The 26,399-nt window shown below is 42.6% G+C and overlaps 3 protein-coding genes across 5 annotated transcripts in view; 1 reads left to right on the top strand and 2 right to left on the bottom strand.

The window, feature by feature from the left end:
- The window catches only part of KIF4A (kinesin family member 4A), a 150,235-nt gene extending 142,777 nt beyond the window's left edge, over positions 1 to 7,458 (bottom strand). The window contains exons 1-3 of the mRNA XM_003801762.3: positions 7,422 to 7,458; positions 6,983 to 7,123; positions 6,754 to 6,868 (exon numbers count right to left, since the gene is read on the bottom strand). Coding sequence (XP_003801810.1) covers positions 6,754 to 6,868; positions 6,983 to 7,099 — 232 coding nt within the window. The 5' untranslated portion in view covers positions 7,100 to 7,123; positions 7,422 to 7,458. The remainder of the gene's footprint in view (positions 1 to 6,753; positions 6,869 to 6,982; positions 7,124 to 7,421) is intronic.
- A 190-nt stretch (positions 7,459 to 7,648) lies between these two features.
- PDZD11 (PDZ domain containing 11) lies at positions 7,649 to 11,270 on the top strand. Of its 3 annotated transcripts, none has more exons than XM_023508041.1 (7): positions 7,649 to 7,714; positions 8,221 to 8,320; positions 8,753 to 8,836; positions 9,063 to 9,119; positions 9,365 to 9,463; positions 10,550 to 10,651; positions 10,760 to 11,270. In XM_023508041.1, exons 2-6 carry the CDS (start codon positions 8,234 to 8,236, stop codon positions 10,616 to 10,618), a joined length of 396 nt encoding a protein of 131 aa, XP_023363809.1. In that variant the 5' UTR covers positions 7,649 to 7,714; positions 8,221 to 8,233; the 3' UTR covers positions 10,619 to 10,651; positions 10,760 to 11,270. The 3 variants fall into 3 exon arrangements, with proteins under 3 accessions (XP_023363809.1, XP_012668176.1, XP_023363808.1); XM_012812722.2 differs by having other exon boundaries at positions 10,550 to 10,610; XM_023508040.1 differs by lacking the exon at positions 7,649 to 7,714 and having other exon boundaries at positions 8,207 to 8,320; positions 10,550 to 10,610.
- Positions 11,271 to 14,155: 2,885 nt separating this feature from the next.
- Positions 14,156 to 26,399, bottom strand: part of ARR3 (arrestin 3) — a 14,575-nt gene continuing 2,331 nt past the window's right edge. The window contains exons 5-16 of the mRNA XM_003801764.3: positions 20,525 to 20,724; positions 20,371 to 20,430; positions 20,131 to 20,198; positions 19,077 to 19,212; positions 18,799 to 18,883; positions 18,505 to 18,577; positions 17,964 to 18,101; positions 15,678 to 15,761; positions 15,383 to 15,406; positions 15,154 to 15,206; positions 14,883 to 14,892; positions 14,156 to 14,326 (exon numbers count right to left, since the gene is read on the bottom strand). Of these exons, the coding sequence (XP_003801812.1) occupies positions 14,230 to 14,326; positions 14,883 to 14,892; positions 15,154 to 15,206; positions 15,383 to 15,406; positions 15,678 to 15,761; positions 17,964 to 18,101; positions 18,505 to 18,577; positions 18,799 to 18,883; positions 19,077 to 19,212; positions 20,131 to 20,198; positions 20,371 to 20,430; positions 20,525 to 20,724 (1,028 nt within the window). The 3' untranslated portion in view covers positions 14,156 to 14,229. The remainder of the gene's footprint in view (positions 14,327 to 14,882; positions 14,893 to 15,153; positions 15,207 to 15,382; positions 15,407 to 15,677; positions 15,762 to 17,963; positions 18,102 to 18,504; positions 18,578 to 18,798; positions 18,884 to 19,076; positions 19,213 to 20,130; positions 20,199 to 20,370; positions 20,431 to 20,524; positions 20,725 to 26,399) is intronic.

Genomic DNA, 26,399 nt, shown 5'->3' on the forward strand with positions numbered 1-26,399 from the left:
TCCCAGCTACTTGGGAGGCGGAGGCAGGAGACTCGCTTGAGCCCAGGAGTTGGAGGCTGCTGTGAGCTGTGATGCCATGGCACTCTACCCAGGGGAATAGCTTGAGGCTCTGTCCCAAAAAACAGCCTTAGGTAGATCATTCAGGAGGTATTTCAGAGGAAGGCATTATTCCCTTAAGAGATGACCACTCCATGCATTTTATTAATGCCCCTGAAGACCAGATACTAATGATCCTGACCCTGTGTAGGCCTAGCCTAATGTGTTTGTGTCTTAGTTTTTTAAAAAATGTTTACAAAGTTAAAAAAAATGTTAATTTTAAAAAGTAGAAAAAAAACATAAAATTAGGATCAAAAAATGAAAATACTTTTATATAGGTATATGTGTGTTTTAAGCTAAGTGTTAGTACAAAAGAGTGAAAAAGTTTAAAAAATTAAGAAGTTAGGGCTCGGCGCTTGTAGCTCAGTGACTAGGGCACTAGTCACACACACTAGAGCTGGCAGGTCCAAACCCAGCCCAGCCCTATCAAACAATAATGACAACTAAAACCAAGAAATAGCCAGGCATTGTGGTGGGCACCTGTAGCCCCAGCTACTTGGGAGGCTGAGGCAAGAGAATCGCTTAAGCCCAGGAGTTTGAGGTTGCTGTGCATTGTGACGCCATGGCACTCTACGAGGGTGACAAAATGAGACTCTGTCTTGAAAAAAAAAAAGAAATTAAGAAGTTAGGCTGGGTACACTGTCTCATGCCTATAATCCTAGCACTCTGGGACACTGAGGCAGGTGTACCAATTACCTGAGCTGAGGAGTTTGAGACCAGCCTGACCAACCAGCTTGTCTCTACTAAAAATAGGAAAAAAATAAAAAAATCAGGAAGTTTATAAAGTAAAAAAGTTACACTAAGCTAAGATTTAATTATTATTGGAGAAAATTTTTTTATAAATTGAGTGTAGCTTATGTGTACAACGTTTATTATAAAGTCTACAGTAGTGTATAGTAATCTCTTGAGTATCCACATTTGCTTACCAATCACTGACTAACCCAGAGCAACTTCTAGTCCTGTAAACTGACTTCTTGGTAAGTGCCCTAATACAGGTATACCATTTTTTATCTTTTATACTTTTTATCTTTCATAATGTATTTTCACTGTACCCTTTCTATGTTTAAATATACTAATGCTTACCATTGTGTTACAATTGCCTACAGTATTCAGTAAAGTAGTATGTTATACAGCTTTGAAGTCTGGGAGCCTAGGTGTGTAGAGGGATACTGTACATAATATTGGTTTGTGTAAATATATTCTATGATGTTTGCACAATGATGAAATCACCTAATGATGCATTTGTCAGAATGTATCCCTGATGTTAATCGATGTATGACTGTAACTCACTAATTAACTGTAGGGTAGAAGCTACTAAAACCGTAAGCACAGCACCTAGAAGGAACTACAAATCAAAATTTACAACAAGGTTAAAAAAAAAAATGAACTTAGGGAAAAAATATAACTCATATTAGGGTGATAGATATGATCTAAAGGAACACAGGCAAGCTTTCTCTATTAAATGATCAGAATACTTTTTTCAAAGCTGTTAACTACTATTTACCAAGATAATTTAGGAGTCTGAAGGAAAAGCTTTTAAGTTGTTTTTTTGAGACAGAGCCTCAACCTATCCCCTTGGGTAGAGTGCCATGGCATCACAGCTCACAGCAACCTCCAACTCCTGGGCTCAAGCGAGTTTCTTGCCTCAGCTTCCCAAGTAGCTGGGACCATAGGCGCCCACCACAGCACCCAGCTATTTTTTGGTTGCAGCTGTCATTGTTGTTTTGGCAGGCCCAAGCTGGATTCGACCCGCCACCTTAGGTGTACGTGGCTGGCGCCTTAGCCACTTGAGCCACAGGCGCTCAGCCAACTTTTAAGTTTTGAAACAATGTGTCAATCTAAATGAAAGCTTTGAAGTTTTGAAAGAACTTGGTCTACATGAAAGATCATAAGATAATACTAAATTGAGGTTTTTTACTATAATAGATTGCTGGTACTACCCATCACCTGGCATAACCATGGTGTAAGAGAAAAACATTCCATAATTTTCTGCAAATACCACAGATATGTATTGATAGCAATAACTTGGGAAACCAGGCTTCAGTACTTTTTATAAAATACTCAGGGTTCTATAGTACCAGCAGTTCAGAATAAAAGTGGGTGCTGTTGGGCTAACTATAAAAAAATACTGGCCTTGGCTAGGCATGCTGGCTCTTGCCTGTAATCTTAGTACTCTAGGAGGCCAAACTGGGAGGACTGTTTGAGTTCAAAACCAGCCTAAGCCAGAGCAAGACCCCATTTCTACTGAGAATAGAAAAATTAGCTGGATGTTGTTTTGAGCACCTGCAGTCCCAGCTATTCAGGAAGCTGAAGTAGAAGGATCACTTGAGCCCAGGAGTTTGAGGTTGCTGTGAGCTAGGCTGATGCCAGGGTACTATAGCCTGGACAACAGAGTGAGACTTGTTCCTCCTCCTCCCAAAAAAATACTGGGTTTGTTTTTGCAACTGAGGGCAATATTAACCAAACATGGAATCACTTTCTACTTTATCCTGCCTTTTTTTGTTTTATTTTGTTCTGTTTTTTAGAGATGGTCTTGCCCTTGCTCAGGCTGGTCTCAAACTCCTGTGCACAAGCAATCGACCTGCCTCTGCTTCCCAGAGTGCTAGGATTACAGACCTGAGCCACTGCACCTGGCCTATACTGCTTTTGAGTACTATAATTAATTCTAATAGTTTTTCAAATTAAGAATATAAAAGTAGAAGTATAGTGTTCTTACTATGCTATAGAGGTACATTCTGAGGAAGGTGACCAGATTGTAAAGGGTCTGAAGACCACATTGTTTTGGAATGGCTAAAGGAAATGGGAGATGGCTAATTAGAAGAGAATTATATAGAATTAATAGTCTTCTAAATGCTGAATTTAAAAAGAAGAGATTAACTTTACAGTGGAGAAGCCCAGCAGATTAACACCTAAATCTAATCAAATGATCAAAATGTTTATCAGCACTAATAGAACAAATGAAAATCATGTGCTGCCTGGTAGGACTCAATGAGAAAAACGGGACCACTTCTCTGTGATATCTCTACTAAAAGATACACAACTTGATCTAGTCATAAGTAAGCATCAGATAAACCAAAAATGTCAAGATCATCAAAGTAGAAAAAAGATGGTTCGGCACCTGTGGCTCAAGTGGCTAAGGCACCAGCCACATACACCTGAGCTGGTGGTTTGAATCCAGCCCGGGTCTGCCAAACAACAATGACAGCTGCAACCAAAACATAGCTGGGCATTGTGGCAGGTGTCTGTAGTCCCAGCTACTTGGGAGGCGGAGGCAGGAGAGTTGCTTGAGCCCAGGAGTTTGAGGTTGCTGTGAGCTGTGATGCCACAGCACTCTATCCAGGGCAATGACATGAGGCTCTGTCTCAAAAAAGGCAGCACAACTCAATACAACATATAATTTTGAACCACATCCTTCTGCTATAAAGGACTTACTGGAACAACTGGCAAAACTTGAATGGGAGTTTGAGGATTAGATGGTAGCAAGGTAGCAATGTAAATTTCATGATTTTGATGGTTGTATCATGGCAACTTAAGAGAAAGTCCTTCTATGTAGGAAATATACACTAAACTATTTGGGAGGCATCAGGTCAACAACTCATCTTAAATGGTTCAGGGGGAAAAAGTTCTATATATTGTTCTTATAAAACATTTTTATAAGTTTGAGATTACTGCACTAATATTTTAAAATCTGAACCAACATGTTCAGTGTGCCTTGAGCTATGACATTAAAAAGAATCTGTGAATAGCTATTGCCTAGGTTTCTGTGAAGGGATGAACTAACATCACTGAGTTAGTAATTACTAGAAAACAAATTTCATTTCAATATAAAGATCTTTATAATGTAATTAGAGGTGTCCAAAAATCAAATATCAACTCAACTAGCTGTAAGTCAATGAGTTCCCTGTCAAAGAAAAATAAATTTATGAGACAGTTTAAATAAGTCCCATTTGTTAATTTTTTTTTGTTGTTACAATTGCCATGGAAATCTTCGTAAAATCTTTCCTCAAACCAACCCCTTCAAGAGTTTTCCCACCACTTTCTTCTATGATTTTAATTGTTTCCTGTCTTAGATTTAAATGTTTTATCCATCTTGAATCAATTTTTGTAAGGGGTGAAAACTGTGGGTCAAGTTTCAGTCTTTCATATGTGGTTATCTACTTCTCCCAGCGCCATTTATTGAATAGAGATTCTTTTCCCCACTGTATGCTTTTGTTGGCTTTATCAAAGATCAGATGGCTAGAAGAGACTGGTTTCATCTTTTGGTTTTCTATTCAGTTCCAAATGTCTATGTCTCTATTTTTCTGCCAATACCATCTGTTTTGATCACTGTGGACTTATAATTTAGCCTGAAGCCTGGTAAACTGAAAATTTTCTGTACAACTAAGGTCACAACAATCAAAGCAAATAGACTATCTTCAGAATAGAAAGACATATTTGCATATTACGAATCTGACAAAGGCTTGATAGCAAGGATGTATAGAGAACTCAAATTATTCAACAAAAAAAGAGCTAACAATCCCATATATCACTGGACAAAAGACATGAACAGAACTTTCTCTGAGGAAGACAGATCAATGGCTAACAAATATGAAAAATGTTCACTGTTCCTAGTCATCAGAGAAATGCAAATCAAAACAACCCTGAGATACCACCTAACCCCAGTAAGATTAACCCACATCACAAAATCTCAAAGTTGCAGACGCTGGCATGGATGTGGAGAGAGGGGAACACTCTTAAACTGTTGGTGGCACTGCAAACTAATACAAGCTTCTTATGGAAAGAAGTATGGAGTTCTCAAAGAACTCAAATTAGATCTCCCTTTTAACTCCACAATACCTCTACTAGGCATCTACCCAGAAGAAAAAAAAATAATTTTATCATAAGGACATATACAGTAGATTGTTTATTGCAGCTCAATTTACAATCACCAAGACGTGGAAACAACCTAAATTCCCATTAATTTAGGAATGGATTAATAAACTGTTGGTATATGCATATCATGGAACGCTATTCAGCCAGAAAAAGATGTATTAACCTGGATGGAGTTGAAACATACTCTTCCAGAAGAATAGAAAAGCAAATATTCAATGTACTCAATACTAATATGAAGCCAGTAGATGATCTAATTTACATCCACATAGGAAAAATACTCATTTCAATTCAAGTTGGGTGTAGGGGGGATAAGAGAAGGGGCAGGGGGATGAGGGAAGGGGTAAGAGAGATGAGAGAAGGGGGAGGGGGGTTTGGGGGTACTTGCACTGAATGGGCACAACATAGGGGTATATGGCACGTCTTTTGGGTGTAAGACATAGCTACAAGAAGAATTCTACCAACAAATTTAAATATTGTGATTTGGTTGTTTGTAACCTCACATTAACTTAAAATAAAAAAATTTTTTGAGACAGGTTCTTACTTTGTTGCCCAGGTATGAAGACAGAGGCATGATCACAGCTCACTGAAACCTCAAACTCCTGGGTTCAAGTGATCCTTCTGCCTTAGCCTCCTAAGTAACTGGGAATACAGGTACACCACCACACCCAGCTAATTTTTCTTTTCTTTTTTTTTTTCTGTAGAGATCAGGTCTTATTATGTTGCTTAGGTAGGTCTTTAATTTCTGATGTAAAGCAATCTCCCACCTTGCCTCCCAAAATGCTACGGTTATAATTATAGGCATGAGGTTCCACGCCCAACCTCAAAGAAAAAATTTTAAACAGACACTGGAAGTTCACCTAACATAGGTAATGCTAGAAAACACTTTTCATTAGATGGAAAGTTTAAACTAGATGATACACAAATATTCCTTTCAAATTTAAGGCACCAGTAACATGACCGTACTTATTGTGTTGAATCTTGAATAACCACTATTCTAGAGTAACAATTAGACATCTCTCAGGAACAGCTCCTTTCTTTAGAATGCTGCTATGGTCTTAACAACATTAAAGCCTTGGCTTCTGCTATAAAGGTCAATTGGCCAGAGTATTCAGGGGCGTTAGGAAATCCCCTTCTCCACCTAAAAGAATTTTACTCATTATTCAAAACCTATCTCACAAAGTTTCACTATCCTGTGAGATTCGTCCCAAATCCCTCAAGGAGAGTTAGTGCCAGGCTTTTGTTTGTCATACCACTTTGTATGAGAGTGCTACTTATATAGTGGTACTTATATAGTAGGGCTGACAGTTGTATATTTTTAACTTTTAAAATATTTTTTAAGATAGGCATAAAAATTTAAAAAAATATTATGCATTCAAAATTAATTATGTAGTCACCTACCTCAACTTCTATGCCTTGGACTTAGAACTCCTTCAGGGTCTAGAATCTATACTATTTATCTCTGAATCCCTCAACAAGCTTTTCAGTGTCTAGGCCTCAAGTAGGTTAGGACACTAATCACCATAGGTATCCACCAAAGAGCTTATAATCAAATGAGGTTTCAGGAAAAACAAATATATATGCAAGTCAAACATGAACAGAACCACAGAAAGCAAATGAAGTATAAAACTAGCTTCAAGGGTACAGAAACTTTCACAAATGTTTATTAGGCTAGGGGCTTTTTGAAGGCATCATCCATTCCTGTATTTGCAGCATAGTGTTCAAGGAAAGTGCCTGGCACATAGTAGTATACTCTCAAGAAACGTTTGACGAATTAGATAACCTCACCTTTAAATATGCCTTTTATGAGTGGTGCTACTGCTGTATTGAAGACTTCTTCCTGTTCAGTAGAGGGGTCAAACACAAAATCGTAGGTAAAGGATTTGTCAGTACCAACCACCACCTAGAGAAGGCAAGTGACAAGGCGTAAGAAAAAAAAAAAAAAAAGACTAGGCCACACTCCTCACTGCGGTTTGGCTCCAGTTCTTCAGGCTTAGGCCTGGACTCTGCTACGCACCTGAGGCTCCCCGGGCACGAAGGAAAGGCACATCTGGCAGCCCTCGCTAATCTCTTTGGGGACCAGAGGGCGACAACGCAGAGCCACTCTTACAGGAATTCCCTTCACCTCTTCCATCTTTATCTTACCCAAGCACCGTCTCTGCAGGGAGAAAAAAAGGCTTGCTGATGAATCTTGGTAGATCAGCAGGGGTGTGACGGCTCCTCCCCAGAGGGTGGGTGGGTTAGGGAACTCAGGCTTAGCGGCTGCAGGCTCCCCTCCCAGGTGAATCGCGGCCTCAGGACTTGGCCACGACGGGACTACCTGTCAGTCGACACACTAAAAAGTGGGAAGTTGCATCTGCAACAAAATGATAAAACTCCAACGGGGACGGCGACAAAGAACCAAAGCCCCTGGGTATCAGGAAAACAGGTTCTAAGGCATTCCCCCCTTAACTCACCAAACTAAATGTCCCTTCCTCGGTCTTCCCTGTTCTCCCGCCGCCCAGTCGCAACCGGAGCTTTAACCGCCCAGTTTCAAATCAATCCCAAAGACACGAACCAATTGCAACGCAGCCAGCCCACGGGCGGAACAAGCACGTCAGCTAGCGAGGGAGGACGTGTTGGGAGGGGGGCCGTGCTGCGCGCTTCCGGCCCCGCCTCTTTCCGACCCAAGCAAGCATCTGCTTCCGGTTCCCAGGCTGAATTGGTGGTGAGCGGATCCCGAGGTGACGGAGGCCGGTCTGCTGAAGAGGTGGTTTAAACGTTCGTGAGCGCGACACTCAAGCAGGATGCGGGGCGGGGATCTGGAGAGTGGCTGGTGATGAAGAAAGGGTCGATCTGGGGACCCCACCATTACTGGTCACATCTAGGGAATGTGGGGCGTGCCTTGCCCCGAGTCTTTGAGGATAGATGGAGTCAGTACTCCCCGGGGCTTTGAAAGTAGGTCTTCTTAGACGCGACCTTATTTCTTCTTCTCCAGGAACAAGGGGGTAACATATTTTGCAGGATTGTTGTGAGAAATGAGATCATCTTTCCAAAGTACCTACCAGGTTGCTTGGCATCCAGAAGCTCTTTGGCAAAGTTAACAGTTTTGTTGTTTTTTTTTTTTTTTAATTCCTTCCTTCCTCCAGTCTTAATACCTAGATGGGCCTCTAGAATGACAGCCTTTTAATGGGTTGGAGCTGTTTTCTGTAACTTGCTGGGCTGCTGTCCCTTTTGAATCACTTTTGTCCACTTTGATCCACCCTTCCAATCCAGGGCCTTACGTGAAATGGACAGCCGGATTCCTTATGATGACTACCCGGTGGTTTTCCTGCCTGCCTATGAGAATCCACCAGCATGGATTCCTCCTCATGAGGTGGGAACCGTCTGTTTTCTTGGGTGGGAGATTTTTTTCCCCCTGGACATGAGATGGTGTGTGAAAGGTAGGATGGCAGAGTTGGAAAACTAAATAGAGAGTGAATCTTAGCCCTTGTTGTAGCCTGAGGACTCAGAAGCTGGATTCTGAGAAGCAGAACTTACTATGGAACCTCTGGCCCGGGTCCATTCACACTAGTGAATTCTGGAAATTCAGAGCCCTAGTTTCCATTCTGTCAAGAGGTGAAGAAGTGGAAAGGTACTAGGCTGCTAACCTGTCCCAATGCTACCCATTTACTCATTTGGACAGTGTTATCTCTTCTACTTAAGCTAAGTCTGTGACTTGACCTTTTATTGACATTGGTGTTCTTATGAAGGTAGATGTGAAGTCTAAGACTGGTATTAAAATTCTGGGGGTTGCTGTGTTTTGCAGAGGGTATACCACCCAGACTACAACAATGAGTTGACCCAGTTTCTTCCCCGACTTGTCACACTGAAGAAGCCTCCTGGAGCTCAGGTGAATTTATGGAGCCAGCTTTGTCCATACCAGAAGTTGCCAGTGGTTGGGGGAATGGATTAGGAAGCAGATGGGGATGGAAGGAAACTTTTCTTCTTGTGGACAGAAAAGCTGAGATATCATTTACACAACTTCTGATGTCACTGAGGAACATACCATGCTGCTGCTATGTATTCTTGTGGTTTTGGTCTCATTTGAGCCTCCATTCTGTGCTCTTGTATTACAGTTGGGATTTAACATCCGAGGAGGAAAGGCCTCCCAGCTAGGCATCTTCATCTCCAAGGTGTGTGTGCCTGGTAGGCAATATAAATAGCTACTTCTATCCAATCTACTTTAGTAGATTCACTGAAGGGACATAATGGGGACACTCCCTTTTCCACGTAAAACTTTGCATTTGGCAAGCCATCTGTCTCCGTACATTGTCAATAGAAAAACAATAGCACCTTACATTTGAATAGCACTGAATTTCACACGTAGTATTCTGAAATTATCCCATCCCAATCACATGTATTCACTCTTTACCAACAGGTGATTCCTGACTCTGATGCACATCGAGCAGGACTTCAGGAAGGGGACCAAGTTCTAGCTGTGAATGATGTAGATTTCCAGGATATTGAACATAGCAAGGTGAGCAGTGCACTTGGGCTATGGTGATACAAGAAGCCATCCCAAATAGAGATTGGATAGGAGTAGCCATCATGGAACTTGATAAGAAAGCATCTTGCCAGACATAGTAACATGTCCCTGTAATCCCAGCTACTTGGAGGCTGATGCAAGAGCAATTTGAGACCAGCCTGAGAAATATAGCAAGACCTCATATCAAAAACCAGAAAAAGTATGGGCACAGTGGCTCATGCCTGTAATCCCAGAATTTTCGGAGGTTGAGGCAGGAGGATTGCTTGAGGCCAGGAGTTTGAGATCAACCTGGGCAACATAGTGAGACCCAATCTCTACAAAAATAGAAACAAATTAGCTGGCTGTGGTGGCACATGCCAGTAGTTCTAGCTACTTAGGAGGTTAAGGTGGAAGGATCGCTTGAGCCCAGGAATTTGAGTCTGCAGTGAGCTATGATTATGCCACTGCACTCCAGCCTGGGCACCAGATTGAGATGCCATCTCTTAAATTTATTTTTTATTTTATTTTATTTTTTTTGAGACAGAGCCTCAAGCTGTCCCCTTGGGTAGAGTGCCCTGGCATCACAACTCACAGCAACCTCCAACTCCTGGGCCCAAGCAAGTCTCCTGCCTTAGCCTCCCAAGTAGCTGGGACCACAGGCGCCCGCTACAACGCCCGGCTTTTTTTTGGTTGCAGCCATCGTTGTTTGGCGGGCCTGGGCTGGATTCGAACCCGCCACCTTAGGTATATGTGGCTGGTGCCTTAGCCACTTGAGCCACACGTGCCGAGCCCATCTCTTAAAGAAAAAGAAAGATAGGGCAGTGCCTGTGGCTCAAAGGAGTAGGGCAGCAGCCCCATATACCGGAGGTGGTGGGTTCAAACCTGGCCCCGGCCCAAAAAAACTGCAAAAAAAGAAAAAGATAATATAACCTAATTCTCTGAAAAACAAGCAAGCAAGGGTCTCTCCTGGGGCAGTGTACCAAAGGGAGCCAGCTATTAGTCACCCAGGAGATTGGAATGGCAAATCCATTTCTCCCTGTAATGTTTCCATCCTGGGTCATATCTCTTCATTTGTACAAGCTGCTTTGTTCTTTCCAGGCTGTTGAGATCCTGAAGACAGCCCGTGAAATCAGCATGCGTGTCCGCTTCTTTCCCTACAGTAAGTGACACTCTCCTTTTCACTTACATGGCAGACCCTAGGTAAGAACTCTTTAAATACTGATGACTAGGGGCCCTATAAGTTGGGGAAGGATAATTGGGAGTTCAAGCTTTAAAATAACCTACTCTTTTCTTCCTTCCTTCCCTCAGATTATCACCGCCAAAAAGAGAGGACTGTGCACTAGAGAGTTGCAGCCCACAACCCTTCATGTGGACTCTGCCAGGACAAGCTGGCTAGACTACAGGGAAGCCACTTTTACACTCAGTCCCTCCCTGGCATAGTAAAATGGGGAAGATAGGGAGACAGTTAACCAACTTTATTACCCAAACTGTACTGTACTTTCAGGTCCCAAGTTTTTTAAGTGAGCTTTATTCCCTGAAAGGATAAGGATGATGATGTCAAGGTATAACCTAGGGAAGCCAGTTAGAAAAAGCAACTGACATTTATTGAATACCATGTGCTAGTCTCTTACATATCATTTATATTATAGAAATCAGTAGAAAAGAATCTTAGGGCTCTTCCATCTGATTTGCCTGGCCATCTCATCCCATCTTTGTACTACCAAAGTTTTTATATGCTTTGGAGACTCCAATAAAACCCTGGTTTTGCTCCTTCCTCCTCCTCCTTTCCCCACAAAAGTAAAACACAGTGCTGAAGAAATGTTGGTGTGACTTTTGAATGATATTGATTGGATGCTATTGAGGCAAGGAAAAGCTCTTTCAAAGAGAAGAGTGACTGAAAAGGACAGAGCAGCACTATACTTATTTCACAACTATCTGTGGCCAAAACATTAGGGAGAACCAGGAAACTCAGCTACAGGAATGGAATAGGGTGAAGAGTGCTGGAAGAAACAGTTCCCTTTTCCCTAGGAGATTTGAACATTTCTCTGCAGGAGACAGTATTAATATAATTCTCTCTTCTTTCCCAGATTCTTTGATCTGGAACACAAACCAAGGAAGGGGCTTGGATGTGTGTCTTTTCAGAGGCAACAGTAAGAAATTGGTTCCCAATTTCTAGTTTGTAGGTTGAAATAGTACTAACTGCTGATTTCTCCCGTTTGTTCACTCCAGTCCCAAATAACTTCCTGCCATGTTCTCAGATCTTCAGTTACCAATCCACCATTAGAGATTCCAGATCACATTTATGCCATTTCCATTGGCATATTCACAATACCCATTCAGTATGAAAAGTTTTCTAGTGAGGTATGGGGTGAAGTGCCACTATGATGAAAGCCAAAAATTTGCCTTGAAAGAATCCTGGGAAGCTTAAACATATATTTCCAGGCCATTCTCTGGAGAGTGATTCTGTTAGTCTGAGGTGGAGCCTGGAAATCTAGATATTTAAGTAAGCAAAGTAAATAAGCCTTCAAAAATGGGAAATACTGTTCTAGATAGTAGAAATATATTTTTATGAGAAAGTTATGGCTCTTCCTATATATCCCACCCAGCTCTACTGAGCTGTAGAGGTTCAGTGCCATTGTTAGGTGGCAACATCCCTTGAGAGCAGAACTGGAGGTAGAATTAATTTGGGAAATTAATTCCTGGGAAATCTTTTTTTTTTCTTTGAGACAGAGTCTCACTATGTCAACCTGGGTAGAGTGCTATGGTGTCACGCTCATAGCAACCTCCAATTCTTCGGCTTAAGCGATTCTCTTGCCTCAGCCTCCCAAGTAGCTGGGACTACAGGCACCCACCACAACTCCTAGCCATTTTTTGGTTGGAGTTGTCATTGCTGTTTGGCGAGCCTGGGCTGGATTTGAACCCGCCAGCTCTGGTGTATGTGGCTAGTGCCCTAGCCACTTGAGCCTCCGGCTCCAAGCCTTGGGAAATCTATTTTATGCTCTTGTTTGCTCTGCTGCCTCCTAAAGCCATCTGAGAAAGAAAATACAGGCATATTGGCTGAATGTTAAAGTCCAAGACTCCCTGTGGTTAACAGATTTTAAAAAATTCATCTAAGAAGTATGGTAAACATGGTAAAAGATCCCAGTCAGGTGCCGTGGGCCTGAGAGGCAATAACCCTCCTGCCCTAAATCTGTTCTCGCATTGAGGTACTTGGAATCGTTCTGTGTTAGGGCACTAGCATGAGGAAATTGCACTGTAGAAGTATAGGTGTAGTATGGAGAAGGTGCAAGCAAAAACAGGCTGAGGCTAAAGGATCAGTCATTTATTGAGGTTTTAAGTAAGAAAATAGTGGAGAATGAATTGTTTTGGCCTTGGAGGTATCCCAGTTGCTGTAGAACTACATTGTCTATAGATGTCTTTTAACCATCAGAGAGGGTAAGATGGAATTCCCGGTTACTGCTAAAAGCTTATACCTAATAGCTGTGAGGTACAGTCAAGAAAAATGATAGGACTTTCAGGGGTTCTGTTTTACTCCTAAGCCCAGGAATTGGAGGAGAATAAGTAGCCAAGTATTTAAACCATAAACCTAGGGGCAGGGAAGGACTGGTATGAAAAGCCCAAACTCAGTAAATCCATCAAGTTAGGCAAAGAGATAGCCTATGGAGTGTCCAACCTTTTTTTTTCTCTGTTGCACATTAGAAGAATAAAAGTTGTCTTGGGCCACACATTAAATACACAAACACTAACAAAAGCTGATTTAGCAAAAAACAAACAGTCCATGCATACTTTTTGTGATGCCTACCACCACAGATAAACAAAGTCCTCCCAAAGTCAGGATATGGCCCACAGGCTGCAGGTTGGACACCCCTATGTAAGCTGTCAGTAGGAACACTTATAATGGATAACTTTGAGGAGAAGAATCCTGGGGGAGACAGCCAAGGAAGGGGGCAAAAATGTACCAAGTGACTTCTCAGTATCTAGTAGGTATAGTCAAGGATGTTGTACATGTAGTGGGTGATTATCAACAGTTTTCCTACTGTGATGGTGATAAGTAGGCCAACCATTGCCATGGGCACTCTTTCTCCCCTCAAAAGTCTCCATGAACACTCCCCACCCCGTGTACACACTGTTCAAACTTTCTCAAGGGGGAGGAACTCCACAGAATTCTCCAACTAATACTGCAGTCCGTTCCATACCATTCACCTTGCTATGCCCAAAGCCCAATCCAGTCCCACACCACACTGCTCTCCCAGGTATAAGAGCTTGGATTTGCACACAGACTGGTATTTAGGTCCAGTCTGTGTGCTCAGCCTCCAGGCCTAAGCCTCAAAGCCTCAGACCTTGCTCTGGGCCTCCAAGAGACTGAAGGCACATACATCAGGAAAAGTAGGCAGGGGGCAGCACTGCGCTCTCCCCAAGGGCAACTTGTGACTGTTGGCTTCGCACCCAGGCCTCCTCATACCTTGGGCAATCAAGTACTGGAGTGGAGTGATGGGGTGGAGACAGGGATGGCCTGGGCAGAAAGAAAGCCAAAGGATCCATGAAGGAGTGGTGACTGTATGGAAGAGAAGTCTAGGTCCAAATGGGAAAAGAACATATATCCTAAGGATAATATAATCACAGTGAGGGCATGGGGGCAGGGAAGATCATTCTCAGTAGTTCCATTATTTTCTGGGATGAGGAAGTATCAATGAGATCACCAGGCATATCTGGACAAGCTGATTTATTAGAGCTTTACAACAGAGACCCCCACACAGAGGGGCACCAGAGCAAAGCACTTAGCTCCCCTCATCTCCCTCCACCTCCAAAGCCTTCTGATTTTCCTCCTGGCCAGGCTCCTGCTGTGTGAACTCCTTGATGACTATGTCCTCAGAGCTTACAGAAGCAGCAGAGAGAGGTAGAGGATTAGGAACCCTTTTCTGGGTGTCCTTCATGTTCACTTCCCTCTCCAGATCCCAGAAAAGTGATCCCTTCTTTGCTTCCAAGTTAGGCCCCTTCTTGATAGCTTACTCCCTTGAACCTCACCCCCATCTTCGTAGACCACACTGGTTAGTTTTCTTTCATTACTCCCAAATTTACCAGCACAGAAGTCTCCCAGGAGTGGTGGAAGGGAAATAAGAATGGAAGGAGGGAAGGGGCCTAGGAATAAAGGACAAAAGTAAGTGCGAGGGAGTAGGGGAAAAGGAAAAAAAATGGAAGGGATGAGGGGGGAGGACAATTCTAGAGGAGCAGGAGGTGGAGGGTGGGTATGGAGGTGCAGAAAAGAAAAGGAAGGCACATGAAAAGCCCTCAACCATGAAATGAAGCTAAACCATATGTTTACACTGCACTTGTATTACAATAAAGGGAAGCTTTTTTGCATTTTTATCATAAAATGGTGGGTGGCAATGGAAAGAGGGGGATAGGGCTCCTAGGCTTTGTATTCCATTACCTTGGGGCCTCTGCAGCTAGCATGGAAAGGAAGGGGAAAATGGAGCTGAAGCTGATAAGGGACTCTTCAGTTCCATGAAGAAATGTCTTTACTCTTGCCCCTCCCTTTCCAACCCTTTGCATCATGTACACACAGCATACCTTACTCTGAAAATCTAGATACCCACTCTGCTTGTTAATATTCCATCTCTCACCTCCAAGAGATCAGAACTTTTTGGCCCCTAACCCTCACTCAGGACTACCATTCATGAGAGTCCCACCTGGTCACTCACCATGAGATGGTTTTGGATGGATCAGGATCAGGGGCAGCTCTACACCAACATCACTGTGAGGATCCCAAGATGGAGTTACTGATCTCCTTACAAGCCTGATCCCCAGAACCTCCCTCTTTCCCTCAGTTTTCCAATCTTCTGATGCCTCCAGACTCCTCCCTAGTCACTCTTTCCATCTCCTTATCCCCTTTGCTCCTTGTCCCAATCCTTTGACCCTACAGTCTCTCACCTGGCTGTCAGATCTCCTAGGATTCTGAGGGTAGAATGATACCCAAAATTAGCAGCTTAAATGGAGAAGGGGCAACCTAATTTTATCAGGGGAGGAGAGATCATAAAGCCAACTCTGCCACAGAATGGGTTTCTGGAAGGAAAGGTGATTTGCTCACTGAACTCACAGGTTTTGGGAACCTGGTCTGGGAGAAGTAATAAGAAACAACTATTGGGTCAGTCTAACACAGAGAAAAACAAATGAGAAACCTTGGCTTCCCAACCCCTTCCCAGACAGACTCTGAACCCTCACTCACCCCCCAGAGGACACCATCAGGTTGACTCTGACTTTGTAGGACACTAGGATCCCCAGCAGCTCCTTGTTCATTCCCGGTCGAAGACTGGAGGTTCCATATTCATTTTGTGTGTTTGGGGGAATATGGAGTACTTTGTTGAGTCCTCCCTTTTCTTCCTGTTCATTCTCATCACCACACCTTTCTGCTTCTCCCAGAGGATCTCCCAGGCTTTAATAGCTCCTACCCATTGAGACAATATTTCTCTTCCTAAAATTCAGTTTTACTGTGTCACCCTCTGCTCAAGGGCCTGTTTTTTTTGAATGTTAACTACTCTGCCTGACTTTCAAGGTCCTTAACAATCTGGCTCACATCTAGCCTCCCTAATCCCTTGCCCTAACTCCCTAACAGCTTTGATATAACCTAAGTGGACCCCACTTTCTGTGAGCAGAACGTACCAGGTGGATCCCCACCTTCTGGCCTTTGCCCATGCTGTTTTTCCAATCTATAATGCTCCTTTCTTCCTCCTTTGGTATCCACATCCTTCACATTTTTGAAGATCTAGTTTATTCTATCTCCTCCTGGAAGCCCTCACCAGTTCTGCTACCTTTTTAAAGCTTCTGTTTGATTTATAATCTGAACTGTATGTACTGACATTCAACTGTCAGATTGTCTTTGCATTTCTCTTTATTCCTCATCTAGGCTATAAATTGACTAAAGGTAGAGACTGACTAAATCTTTTTTATCTCCAACATTGCTTAGCATAGGAATAAGCATGTAACTAGTATTCACTAAAAACCTACTAATTGAGAAATAAGGCACAGACCTATATGAGCTTGGGAAAAGCCTCTTCATTGCTCTGGGTTGCTGATCCCCTCTCTATAAAGTAATGCTGTTTGGATGATTTTTAAGGATATTTCTAACAATAACAGCTGATAACTCCTTGATTGATAAGGCATGGGAGAGGTGGGGGATCAACACTCAATAAGATTGTAGCAAGTGGCTTTTGGTGAGAGACATCTAATACTAGGGCCTCTGAAGGCAGAAGGCCAAATGAATGACTTCATAGAATTCTATTAGTTTCATCATATCTCTCTCCTTCTCTGTTCTCCTTGTCCTCCATTTCTCATCTAGTCTTCTCCATTTCTGTATTCTCTAGAGAATAGCTGCTGTATAGACATAGTATTTTTTTTTTTTGAGACGGAGCCTCAAGCTATCCCCCTGGGTAGAGTGCCATGGCATCACAGCTCACAGCAACCTCCAACTCCTGGGCTCAAGCGAGTCTCCTGCCTCAGCCTCCCAAGTAGCTGGGACTACAGGCACCCGCCACAACGCCTGGCCATTTTTTGGTTGCAGCCATCATTGTTGTTTGGAGAGCCCGGGCTGGGGATTCGAACCCGCCACCTTAGGTGTATGTGGCTGGCGCCTTAGCCGCTTGAGCCACAGGCGCCGAGCCTAGATCATGGTATTTAGAGCCAGGTGATGTGTGATTAAATCTTGTCCATCTCTGCCACTTGTTAACTATGCAAGCTTGGATAAAAAGTTCCTTTTGTCTGAGCTTCAGGGAGCTTAAGTGTAATATGGAACAAGAGGGGCAGTGTCTGTGACTCAAGGAGTAGAGCGCTGGCCCCATATGCCGAGGGTGGTGGGTTCAAACCCAGCCCTGGCCAAAAAAAAAACTGCAAAGAAAAAAAAATGGAACAAGAACACGTATGCAGCCTACTTTAATGGGATTCTTACGAAGATAACATAACACATATGTAGTACCTTTGTGAACTGTGTAGTATTATACAACATTAGGATTTTTTCCTCTCCACATTTTCTTTTCTTGCTGCCTTTGACCTAAACTTGCCATTGGTCTCATGGGCATTATTTAGGTTGCTGCTGGTCCTCAATGCTAGAGGAGTCTCTGAACACTAGCCTAGGATATTTTAAACGCAGGCTTCAGTAAAGATGAAACCTCATAGATATATATTTTGCATGTGAAATGGGTTAAGAGTAGGAAATGGAGGCTCTGCGCCTGTAGCTCAGTGGCTAGGGTGCCAGCTACATACACCAGAGCTGGCAGGTTTGAATTCAGCCCAGGCCTGCCAAACAATGAAAACTACAACCAAAAAAAAGCCAGGTGTTGTGGATGCCTGTAGTCCTAGCTACTTGGGAGGCTGAGGCAAGAGAATCGCTTAAGCCCTAGAGTTGAAGGTTGCTGTGAGCTGTGACACCATGACACTCTACTGAGGGTGACATAGTGAGACTCTGTCTCCCCCCCCCCAAAAAAAAAGAGTAGGAAATGGAGGTTACATTTGAGCTTACATGGTGCTAGAGGCCAGGTTGGTATCTTCATGCTTGAGTTTGCCATCCAGTGCTAGGCTCTGTTTCTGGCAGCTAGAAGCCAGGAGTGGGGTTACTGTAAAGCTCTGTAAGAAGCTGGAGTTAGCAGCTACAGTCTCCCTTTGAAAGGACAATAAGAGAAGAACTCAGGTTAAGCTGCTAATTAAGTATAATTCACTCACAAGAATATCTTGCACAACCCTGAGAACCTATTAGAGTATCCAGGAGAGGCGGCATAGCTAACTATGAAGAGAAATGGGAGGAATTAGCTCCGGTGGGAATTCCTTATGCCTCTGGCCATTCTCAGCATTGTGCTTGTCCTCCTGTGGGTAAATTGGGTCCCCTCCTCCAAGTTTTCCTGGTAATCCCTCCCTTTCTCCACTTCAGTCCTCACCTTGACCTTCCTAATTCTTGGGCTCTCCCCCACCTTTTTGTCTTTCCCTTACACCCTCATGTGCCTACTGGTCCTCTTCCCACCACCCTACCTCTTAAATCTCTGACCCCAGCCCCAACACCAGCTCACGTGAACTCCTGAATGAACACAGTCTTGGTGTACTTGTCTAGTGAATACAGGACAACATCTGTGATCTGGTCAACTGAACAAGCCAAGAAAAAGCACATGACTATAATCAGTCGGTCATCCTTGAGACCCCAGCTCACTTCCTTAGATGGGACCTTATACACAGGCATACTATATGTGATGCATTAGTGGACAAACAAAAATATGTATTTTGACACAGCTAAGTGGGGCAGAGTTTTAGAAAAAGACCTGTGGTTTGGGGACCAGGTACAGGGAGGTGGAAATAAAAAAACTCACCTGAAATCTTGATTTTTCTAATGACCTTGCTGGTACAGTTGTTGATGGAAACATTGACAGAGATGGGTTCACCATGGTAGTGAACCTAAAGCAGGAGGAGAGACCCATCATAAGGTTAAAGGAAGAACACCCAGATAAAGACCTAGGAATTCCTATTTCCTTACCACCATTGCTACCCTGGTTACCATCTTTGCCTACCCAAGTAGGTAATCAGTGAAGAAAGGGGATCATCAGAGGTGTTCAAGGATAGGGATCAGGAAGTGGGGGGAGTCACATACCTCCCTGTCCATCCAGGCCTGGAGTTGTAGGGGCTGAGGTGACAGAAGGAAGCGGCGGATGGTCTGGGCCCAGGGGCCAGGCCCTGGCTCCAGGGGTGCAAATTGTACTTTCCGAATAACCAGCCTCACAGAGTCTCTGAACAGAGGCCATGGAGTTAGCCAGAATGTCCCTTTTGGGACCCACAGATCTCCCAAAGAACTGGTCACCATCATACCCCAGTTCTTGCTTGGGTGTGGGGGCAGGGGAACGTTTCCCTCAGAGAACCCCCCTAGACCCTTAATGTAGGTATTTAGACCAGAAGTTAGTAAACTATGGTCCATTGGCCAAATCTGGCCTTTTGTCTGTTCATTTATTTATTTATTTGAGACAGGGTCACTTTTTTTTTGAGACAGAGTCTCACTGTGTCACCCTTGATAGAGTGCCGTGGGGTCACAGCTCACAGCAACCTCAAACTCTTGGGCTTAAGCGATTCTCTTGCCTCAGCCTCCCAAGTAAGTGGGACTATAGGCACTCGCCACAATGCCTGACTATTTTTTTTTCTTGTAGTTGTCATTGTTTGGCAGGCCCGAGCTGGGTTCAAACCCACCAACCCCGGTATATGAGCTAAAGGTGCCGAGCCCTGTTGCCTGTTTTTAAATGGCCTACAAGCTAAGAATGGTTATTACATTTGTAAATGGTGAAATAAATCAAAGAATAATAATATATTATGACATGGATATTATTTCAGCTCCTAGAAATAAAGTTTTATTGGAACACAGCCATGCTCATTCATTTATGTACTATCTGTGGCTGCGTTTGCATTACAATGGTAGAGTAGTTGCAACAGAGACCTTGTGGCTCACAAAACCTAAATATTTCTTCTTTTGGCCCTTTACAGAAAATTTTGCTGACCTCTGCTCTAGACCAAAGAAGAGAACCCACAGGGGATGTAGAACTGTGCATTATTTGTGGTGACAGTGATATGGAGGTCAGAAGTAACACTGTTTCTCTAGTGAGAACAGGATCTGTTTCTTGGCAGAGGCTGGAGGGAAGGATTTGGGGACAAAAGAATACCTTTTGGGGATTTTCTCCTCCATGCTTTCAGCACAGAAACCCTTCACTTCAAAATCAATCCCGCAGGCCTATAAAGAGAACTCATTTCCAGTGCTGTCCCTCCTTCCTCATGGGCCTCTAAGAAAATGCCTGACCTGATGTGTTAGCTGTCCACTTCTCCTTTTTCATTATTGTCCATTTGTCCCACTGTTCTTCTCTGGCACTACCATCTATTGCTCTTTCTTAGAATACAGACTTTACCTTTCCTGCATCGTCAGGACCTGGTTGCAGTGTCACTGAACAGGGCAAGTTGGTGGCCATCTAGAGGACCAAAAGGAGGTCAGCAAACAGAAAAAAATAGGGTCCCCTCACTGTCCTCCTTCTGGAAACCTTGCCCAGGACTTGGAATTGGTACCTGCAGGGTAAAGGGGTAGGCATTGTCCCCCAGCTTGTGTAGAAGTCGCTCCTGTAGGAATGTGAGGGGCCCATTGGGGCTAGTGGGTTCAGCTGGGACCACTTGCTGGGCCTGTACATGCAAATCTTTGCGGAATGTCAGACCAATCACATCCAAGTCAGCATGGCCATAGCGAAAGGCACATGTCAATGTGACAAACACTGCAGGCAAAGAAGGAAGAGAGTGACCTATCAGGCCTGCATGGGAACAGAAGTCTTAAACTGGGTCATAGGAAGACATAAAGAGGTGAGATAATATTATTAAAAGACTGTGACCATGAAGAAAAAGATTAATATATTTGACTATAGTAAAATTTAAAACTTCCTTATGTTGGTCTTTATAAGCAAAGGAGAAGAAGGAAAGCCAAAGAGAAAATAATCTGCAACATATAACAAACAAAATTTTAGCATCCATGCTGGGCACAGTGACTCACACCTGTAACCCTAGCATTTTGGGAAGCCAAGAGAGGAAGATTGCTTGAGGCCAAGAGTTTGAGACCAGCCTGGGTAATAGCAAGACCTCATCTCTACAAAAAACAAATTAGTTGGGAATTATGGGTACCTATAGTCCCAGCTACTCTGGAGGCTGAGGGAGGAGGATTGCTTGAATCCAGGAGTTTGAGGTTGCTGTGAGCTATGATGATGCCACAGCACTCTAGCCCAGGCAACAGAGTGATACCCTGTCTCAAAAAAAAATGTTTTGGTGTTCAGTACATATAGGAACTCCCACAAATCAATAATATCAGTGTAAAAATGTACGAAGAATGTTAATAGGCTATTTATTTATTTATTTTGAGACAGAGTCTCAAGCTGTTGCCCTGGGTAGAGTACTGTGGTGTCATAGCTCACAGCAACTTCTAACTCTTGGGCTCTTGCCTCAGTTTTTCTGTTTTTAGTAGAGACTGTATCTTGCTTTTGCTCAGGCTGGTCTTGAACACGTGAGCTCAAGCAATCCACCCGCCTGGGCCTCCCATAGTGCTAGGATTACAAGCATGAGCCACCATACCCAACCTTAATAGGATCTTTATAGAAGCACAAAAGAGAATGGCCAATAACATATGAAAGCATGTTTAATCTCACTAGTAGTCAGATAAAAACAAATTAAAACTATAAGAAAGAGGCTGGGCATGGTGACTCATGCCTGTAATCCTAGCACTCTGGGAGGCCAAGGTGGGTGAATCACTTGAGCTCAGGAGTTTGAGACCAGCCTGAGCAAAAGTGAGATCCTATCTCTACTAAAAATGAAAGAACTATCTTGGCACCTATAGCTTAGCAGCTAGGGCACCAGCCACGTACACCACAGCTGGCAGGTTCAAATCCAGCCCGGGCCTGCCAAACAACAATGGCAACTATAACCAAAAAATAGCCGGGTGTTGTGGTGGGTGCCTGTAGTTCTAGCTACTAGGGAGGCTAAGGCAAGAGACTTGCTTAAACCTAAGAGTTGGAGATTGCTGTGAGTTGTGACACCATGACACTCTACCTAGGGCAACATAGTGAGACTGTCTCAAAAAATAAAATAAAATAAAAATGAAAAAAATGAGGCAAGAAGATTGCTTGAGCCCAAGAGTTTGAGGTTGCTGTGAGCTAGGACGCTATAGCACTCTACCAAGAGTGACAAAGTAAGACTCTGTCTCAAGAAAAGGAAGAAAACTATAATGAGATATTTCATACCCATCAGACTGTCAGAAATTTAAAACTATGATAGTAATAAGTGCTGATAATGATGTGGAGCAATAGGAATTCTTATATATTGCTAGTGGGAGTATATATCGAACAACCACTTTGGAAAACTGGTGCTGTCCAGTAAAATTGAATCTGCTCATATCTTATTACCTAAGAATTCTACTACTTTATTTATTTATTTATTTTTAGCCCTTGATAGAGTGCTGTGGCATCACAGCACACAGCAACCTCCAGCTCTTGGGCATAGGCAATTCTCCTGCCTCAGCCTCCCATGTAGCTGGGACTACAGGTGTCCGCCAGAACACCTGGCTATTTTTTTGTTGCAGTTTGGCCAGGGCCAGATTCAAACCTGCCACACTCGATATATGGGGCCGGCTCCCTACTCACTGAGCCACAGGCACCACCACTCACTCTACTACTTTAGAGAGGCTCCTCCCCATAAGGAAATACATATGAGAATGTCCATTGTATCAATGTTTGTGAGAACATAAAACTAGAGATAATCTGAATATCTATCAACAAGAGAAAGGGTAAAACACATGTGGTATATTTATATAATAGAATACTAAACCAAGATTAAAAAACATGAAGTAGAACTTCATGTAACGTTTGAATGTGTTCTCTCCACAATTCAGGTGTTGTGATGGTATTAAGATGCCCTTTGAAAAGTGATTAGGTCATGGGAGCTTCTTCCCTCATGAATGGGATTAAGATCCTTATAAAAGTGACCTCTTGCCCTTCCACCTTCTGCTATGTGAGGACACAGTGTCATCCCCTCCAGAGAATGCAGCAACAAGGTACCAGTTTAGAATAAGAGTGCAGCCCTCAGCAGACAGTAGAACCTTAACCTGCCAGCACATTGACCTTGGACTTCCCTGCCTCCAGAACTGTGAGAAAATAAGTTTCTGTTCTTTATACATTACATACACAGTCCCAGGTATTTTGTTATACTACCACAAACACTCAAAAAGTATTGAGTAAAAAAAAAGCTAGCTGCAGAATGATATGCATTATATGTTGCCACTAATAGAAGGTTAAAAACATGTAGAACAATATTAAAGTTGACACAGATATATAAATATGGAATAGAAGTATAGACACATCATGGGAGTAATAAACACTAAATTCAGGATAGTGACTACCTGGGGAGGGGAAAGAAGAGAGGGAGGGAGAGAGGAAGGTAAACCAGATTATGGAAGGACACAATTTATTTCTATAATTTTTTTAAAGCTAGGTAGTGGCTACAGGGTATTCATATAATAATGTGAAATATTTCATAAGACAAAAAGAGACAGATTTGGGGTCATGGCTTGGTGCCTGTGGCTCAAGCAGCTAAGGCACCAGCCACATACACTTGAGCTGGCAGGTTTGAATCCAGCCCAGGGCTGCCAAACAACAATGACGGCTGCAACCAAAAAATAGCCAGGCATTGTGGCGGGCGCCTGTTGTCCCAGCTACTTGGGAGGTGGAGGCAGGATAATCACTTGAGCCCAGGAGTTGGAGGTTGCTGTGAGCTGTGATGCCGTAGCACCCTACCCAGGGTGACAGCATGAGGCTCTATCTCAAAAAAAAAAAAAAGATTTAGGGTCATAATATTTGGGCTTGAATAGAACTTATACAAATCCCTTGAGTTCTCTTGGTCTCAGTTATTTTGCCTGTGAATAATAGGCCTGCACCAAGAGCTCTACATATGTTCTTTTCACCTCACAACAACCCTCTGAAGCATTATCATCCCCACCCTACAGATTAAAAAAATGAAGATGAGAATATTGGCAGAAATGAAACAGTTATAATTGAACTCATTTTTTCAGCTAGTACTTAAGATTAAATGCAGATAGAAAGCCTCCAAAACGCAGAGGCTTTCTTAGAGGGATACCTGTTCAAGGACAAGTTGACAGAGATTGAGGCGGGAAGGATTTAGAACAGGAGTAGGTAACCTTCTTTCTTTCTTTTTTTCTTTCTTTCTGTTTTTTTTTTTTTTTTTGAAACAGAGTTTCACTTAGAATAAGAGTGCAGAGTTTCACTTATTAACCCTTGGTAGAGTGCTGTAGAATCACTGCTCACAGCAACCTCCAACTCCTTGGGCTTAAGGCAATTCTCTTGCCTCAGCCTTCCAAGTAGCTGGGACTACAGGAACCTGCTACAACGCCTGGCTATTTTTTTTGTTGCAGTTTGGCTGGAGCTGGGTTTGAACCCACCACCCTCAGTACATGGGGCCAGCGCCTTACCCACTGAGCCACAGGCCTGCCCATAACCTTATTTCTATCAGGAGCCCTGACACAACCTGACACGAACAAAAAAGAAAACTACCAACAGCCACACATACATAGAAACCAACTTATTTTAGTATTTTTGAGATCAAGACAGTGAACACCAGATTATTTGCATTCAAAATTAATAATGAGGAAAATGAATTTCTATTCAAAAGATACAACAAAGACTGAAAGTAATAATAAATCAGTGTTGATAAGGACTGGGGCAATGAGCAGCCTCATACACTGCAGGAGGGAGAGTTAATTGATGTAAACTTCCTAGAGGTCAATTTGGTAATAGGTATAGAAAGCAGAAATGTTTAAAAATGTGTGAATGCCATTTGGCCATTAATTCCTCTTGTAGGCATTTAGCTTGCAGGAATAATTGGACGAGAATAAAAAGGTGTGTGTGTGTATACACATGCACGCATGCATGCATGCATGCGCACATGCATATACATAAGGATGTGATTTACAGGGTTGTTTTATAACAGCAAAACATTAAAAATAAAGTGAATATTCAACAGTTGAAGATTGAAAAAACACATTCTGGTATACTCACACAATATAAAACTAGACAACTTAAAACGTTATAGATTTTTATATGTTGATAGCATAGCATTTTAGTGAAAGATATGTTTGCACAGAAAATGTGAATACATAAGAGCTAAAATATTATTAGTGGTTAAAGGTGGTAAGATTAAAGTCTCTTTCTCCTTTATCTGGGCTTTCTAATTTTTCTACAGTGAAGACAAACCTCATTTTCAAAAGATATAACATTTAGATTCACCTTGGTTCTCAATTGTGCCGATTAAAGTGAGAGAAGGGAAAAAGAAAAGGAAAGACAAGACAAAGGAAAAGACAGAGAAGGTAAGAAGGAGAGGAAAAGAGATGGCTGGAAGGAGGCAGAGTGAGGGAGGAAATGAAAGAGATGAGGAATGAGAGTGAAAAAGGTCAAGAGGCAGAGCAAAGGGGGATGTAGGTAAGGGTGTTAGTAGTCCCTGAGGTGTTAATCAGATGTTAATCAGATAACTTGTTCTTGGCATCTCTTGCTGTTCCTGTATGGAGAGGGCAGCAGAATAAGTCATCAGCTGCATCACCCCCCCCTTTCTGTCCTTCCTGCACCAAAGCTCTAATTAGCTCTCCAGCAGTTTAGAATCATCTAATTTTTGTGCTAGGAAATAGCTTGTTTTAATTTTATTTCATAAATCAACATCTATTCTAAAGTTATTTATATTTGTGTTAATTATACAAATAATTGTGTGAACATCAGAAAATGCAAACAGGGAAATAAAAGCTCAGCTATAATACATCATATTCCAGAGATAACTGTTGTTAATAACTGTTAGGTAAGCTTCCCAACTTTATTTGTTACTATAATTGAACCTAAGGTATTTACGATATTTCTCTCAATTGTCTTTTTAAAATTAAACTTTGTATTTTGGGATCATTGTAGATTCACATGCAGTTGTAAGAAATAATACGGAGATATCTCAGACTAATTTTTGTTAAACAATTTGTTCACACCACCACATATACTGCCCTATCATTGGCCTTTATCACTTGATGTTTAGAGTAATCATATTATATCAACAAATGCACTTGGATAGAAAAACACATTAAGAAAATATGATGCAGGGCGGTGCCTGTGGTTCAGTGAGTCAGGCACCAGACCCATATGAACCTAGCCCCGAGGGTAGTGGGTTCAAACCCAGCTCTGGCCAAACTGTAACAAAAAATAGCCAGGGGTTGTGGAGGGTGCTTGTGGTCCCAGCTACTCAGGAGGCTGAGGCAAGAGAATTGCCTAAGCCCAAGACCTAGAGTTTGCTGTGAACTGTGATACCAGAGCACTGTACTGAGGGTAAGAAAGTAAGACTTTGTCTCCAAAAAAAAAAAAAAAAA

The sequence above is a fragment of the Otolemur garnettii genome, unplaced genomic scaffold (genome assembly GCF_000181295.1).
Source record: "Otolemur garnettii isolate 467f Iridium unplaced genomic scaffold, OtoGar3 scaffold00219, whole genome shotgun sequence".
NCBI lineage: Eukaryota > Metazoa > Chordata > Mammalia > Primates > Galagidae > Otolemur > Otolemur garnettii.

Bases quoted from the DNA above. Each gene is read 5' to 3' on its own strand.
- PDZD11 (XM_012812722.2), top strand. From the start codon at position 8,234: ATGGACAGCCGGATTCCTTATGATGACTACCCGGTGGTTTTCCTGCCT. The intron at 8,321-8,752 runs GTGGGAACCGTC...TGTGTTTTGCAG, and splicing joins CATGGATTCCTCCTCATGAG to AGGGTATACCACCCAGACTA. The intron at 9,120-9,364 runs GTGTGTGTGCCT...CTTTACCAACAG, and splicing joins TAGGCATCTTCATCTCCAAG to GTGATTCCTGACTCTGATGC.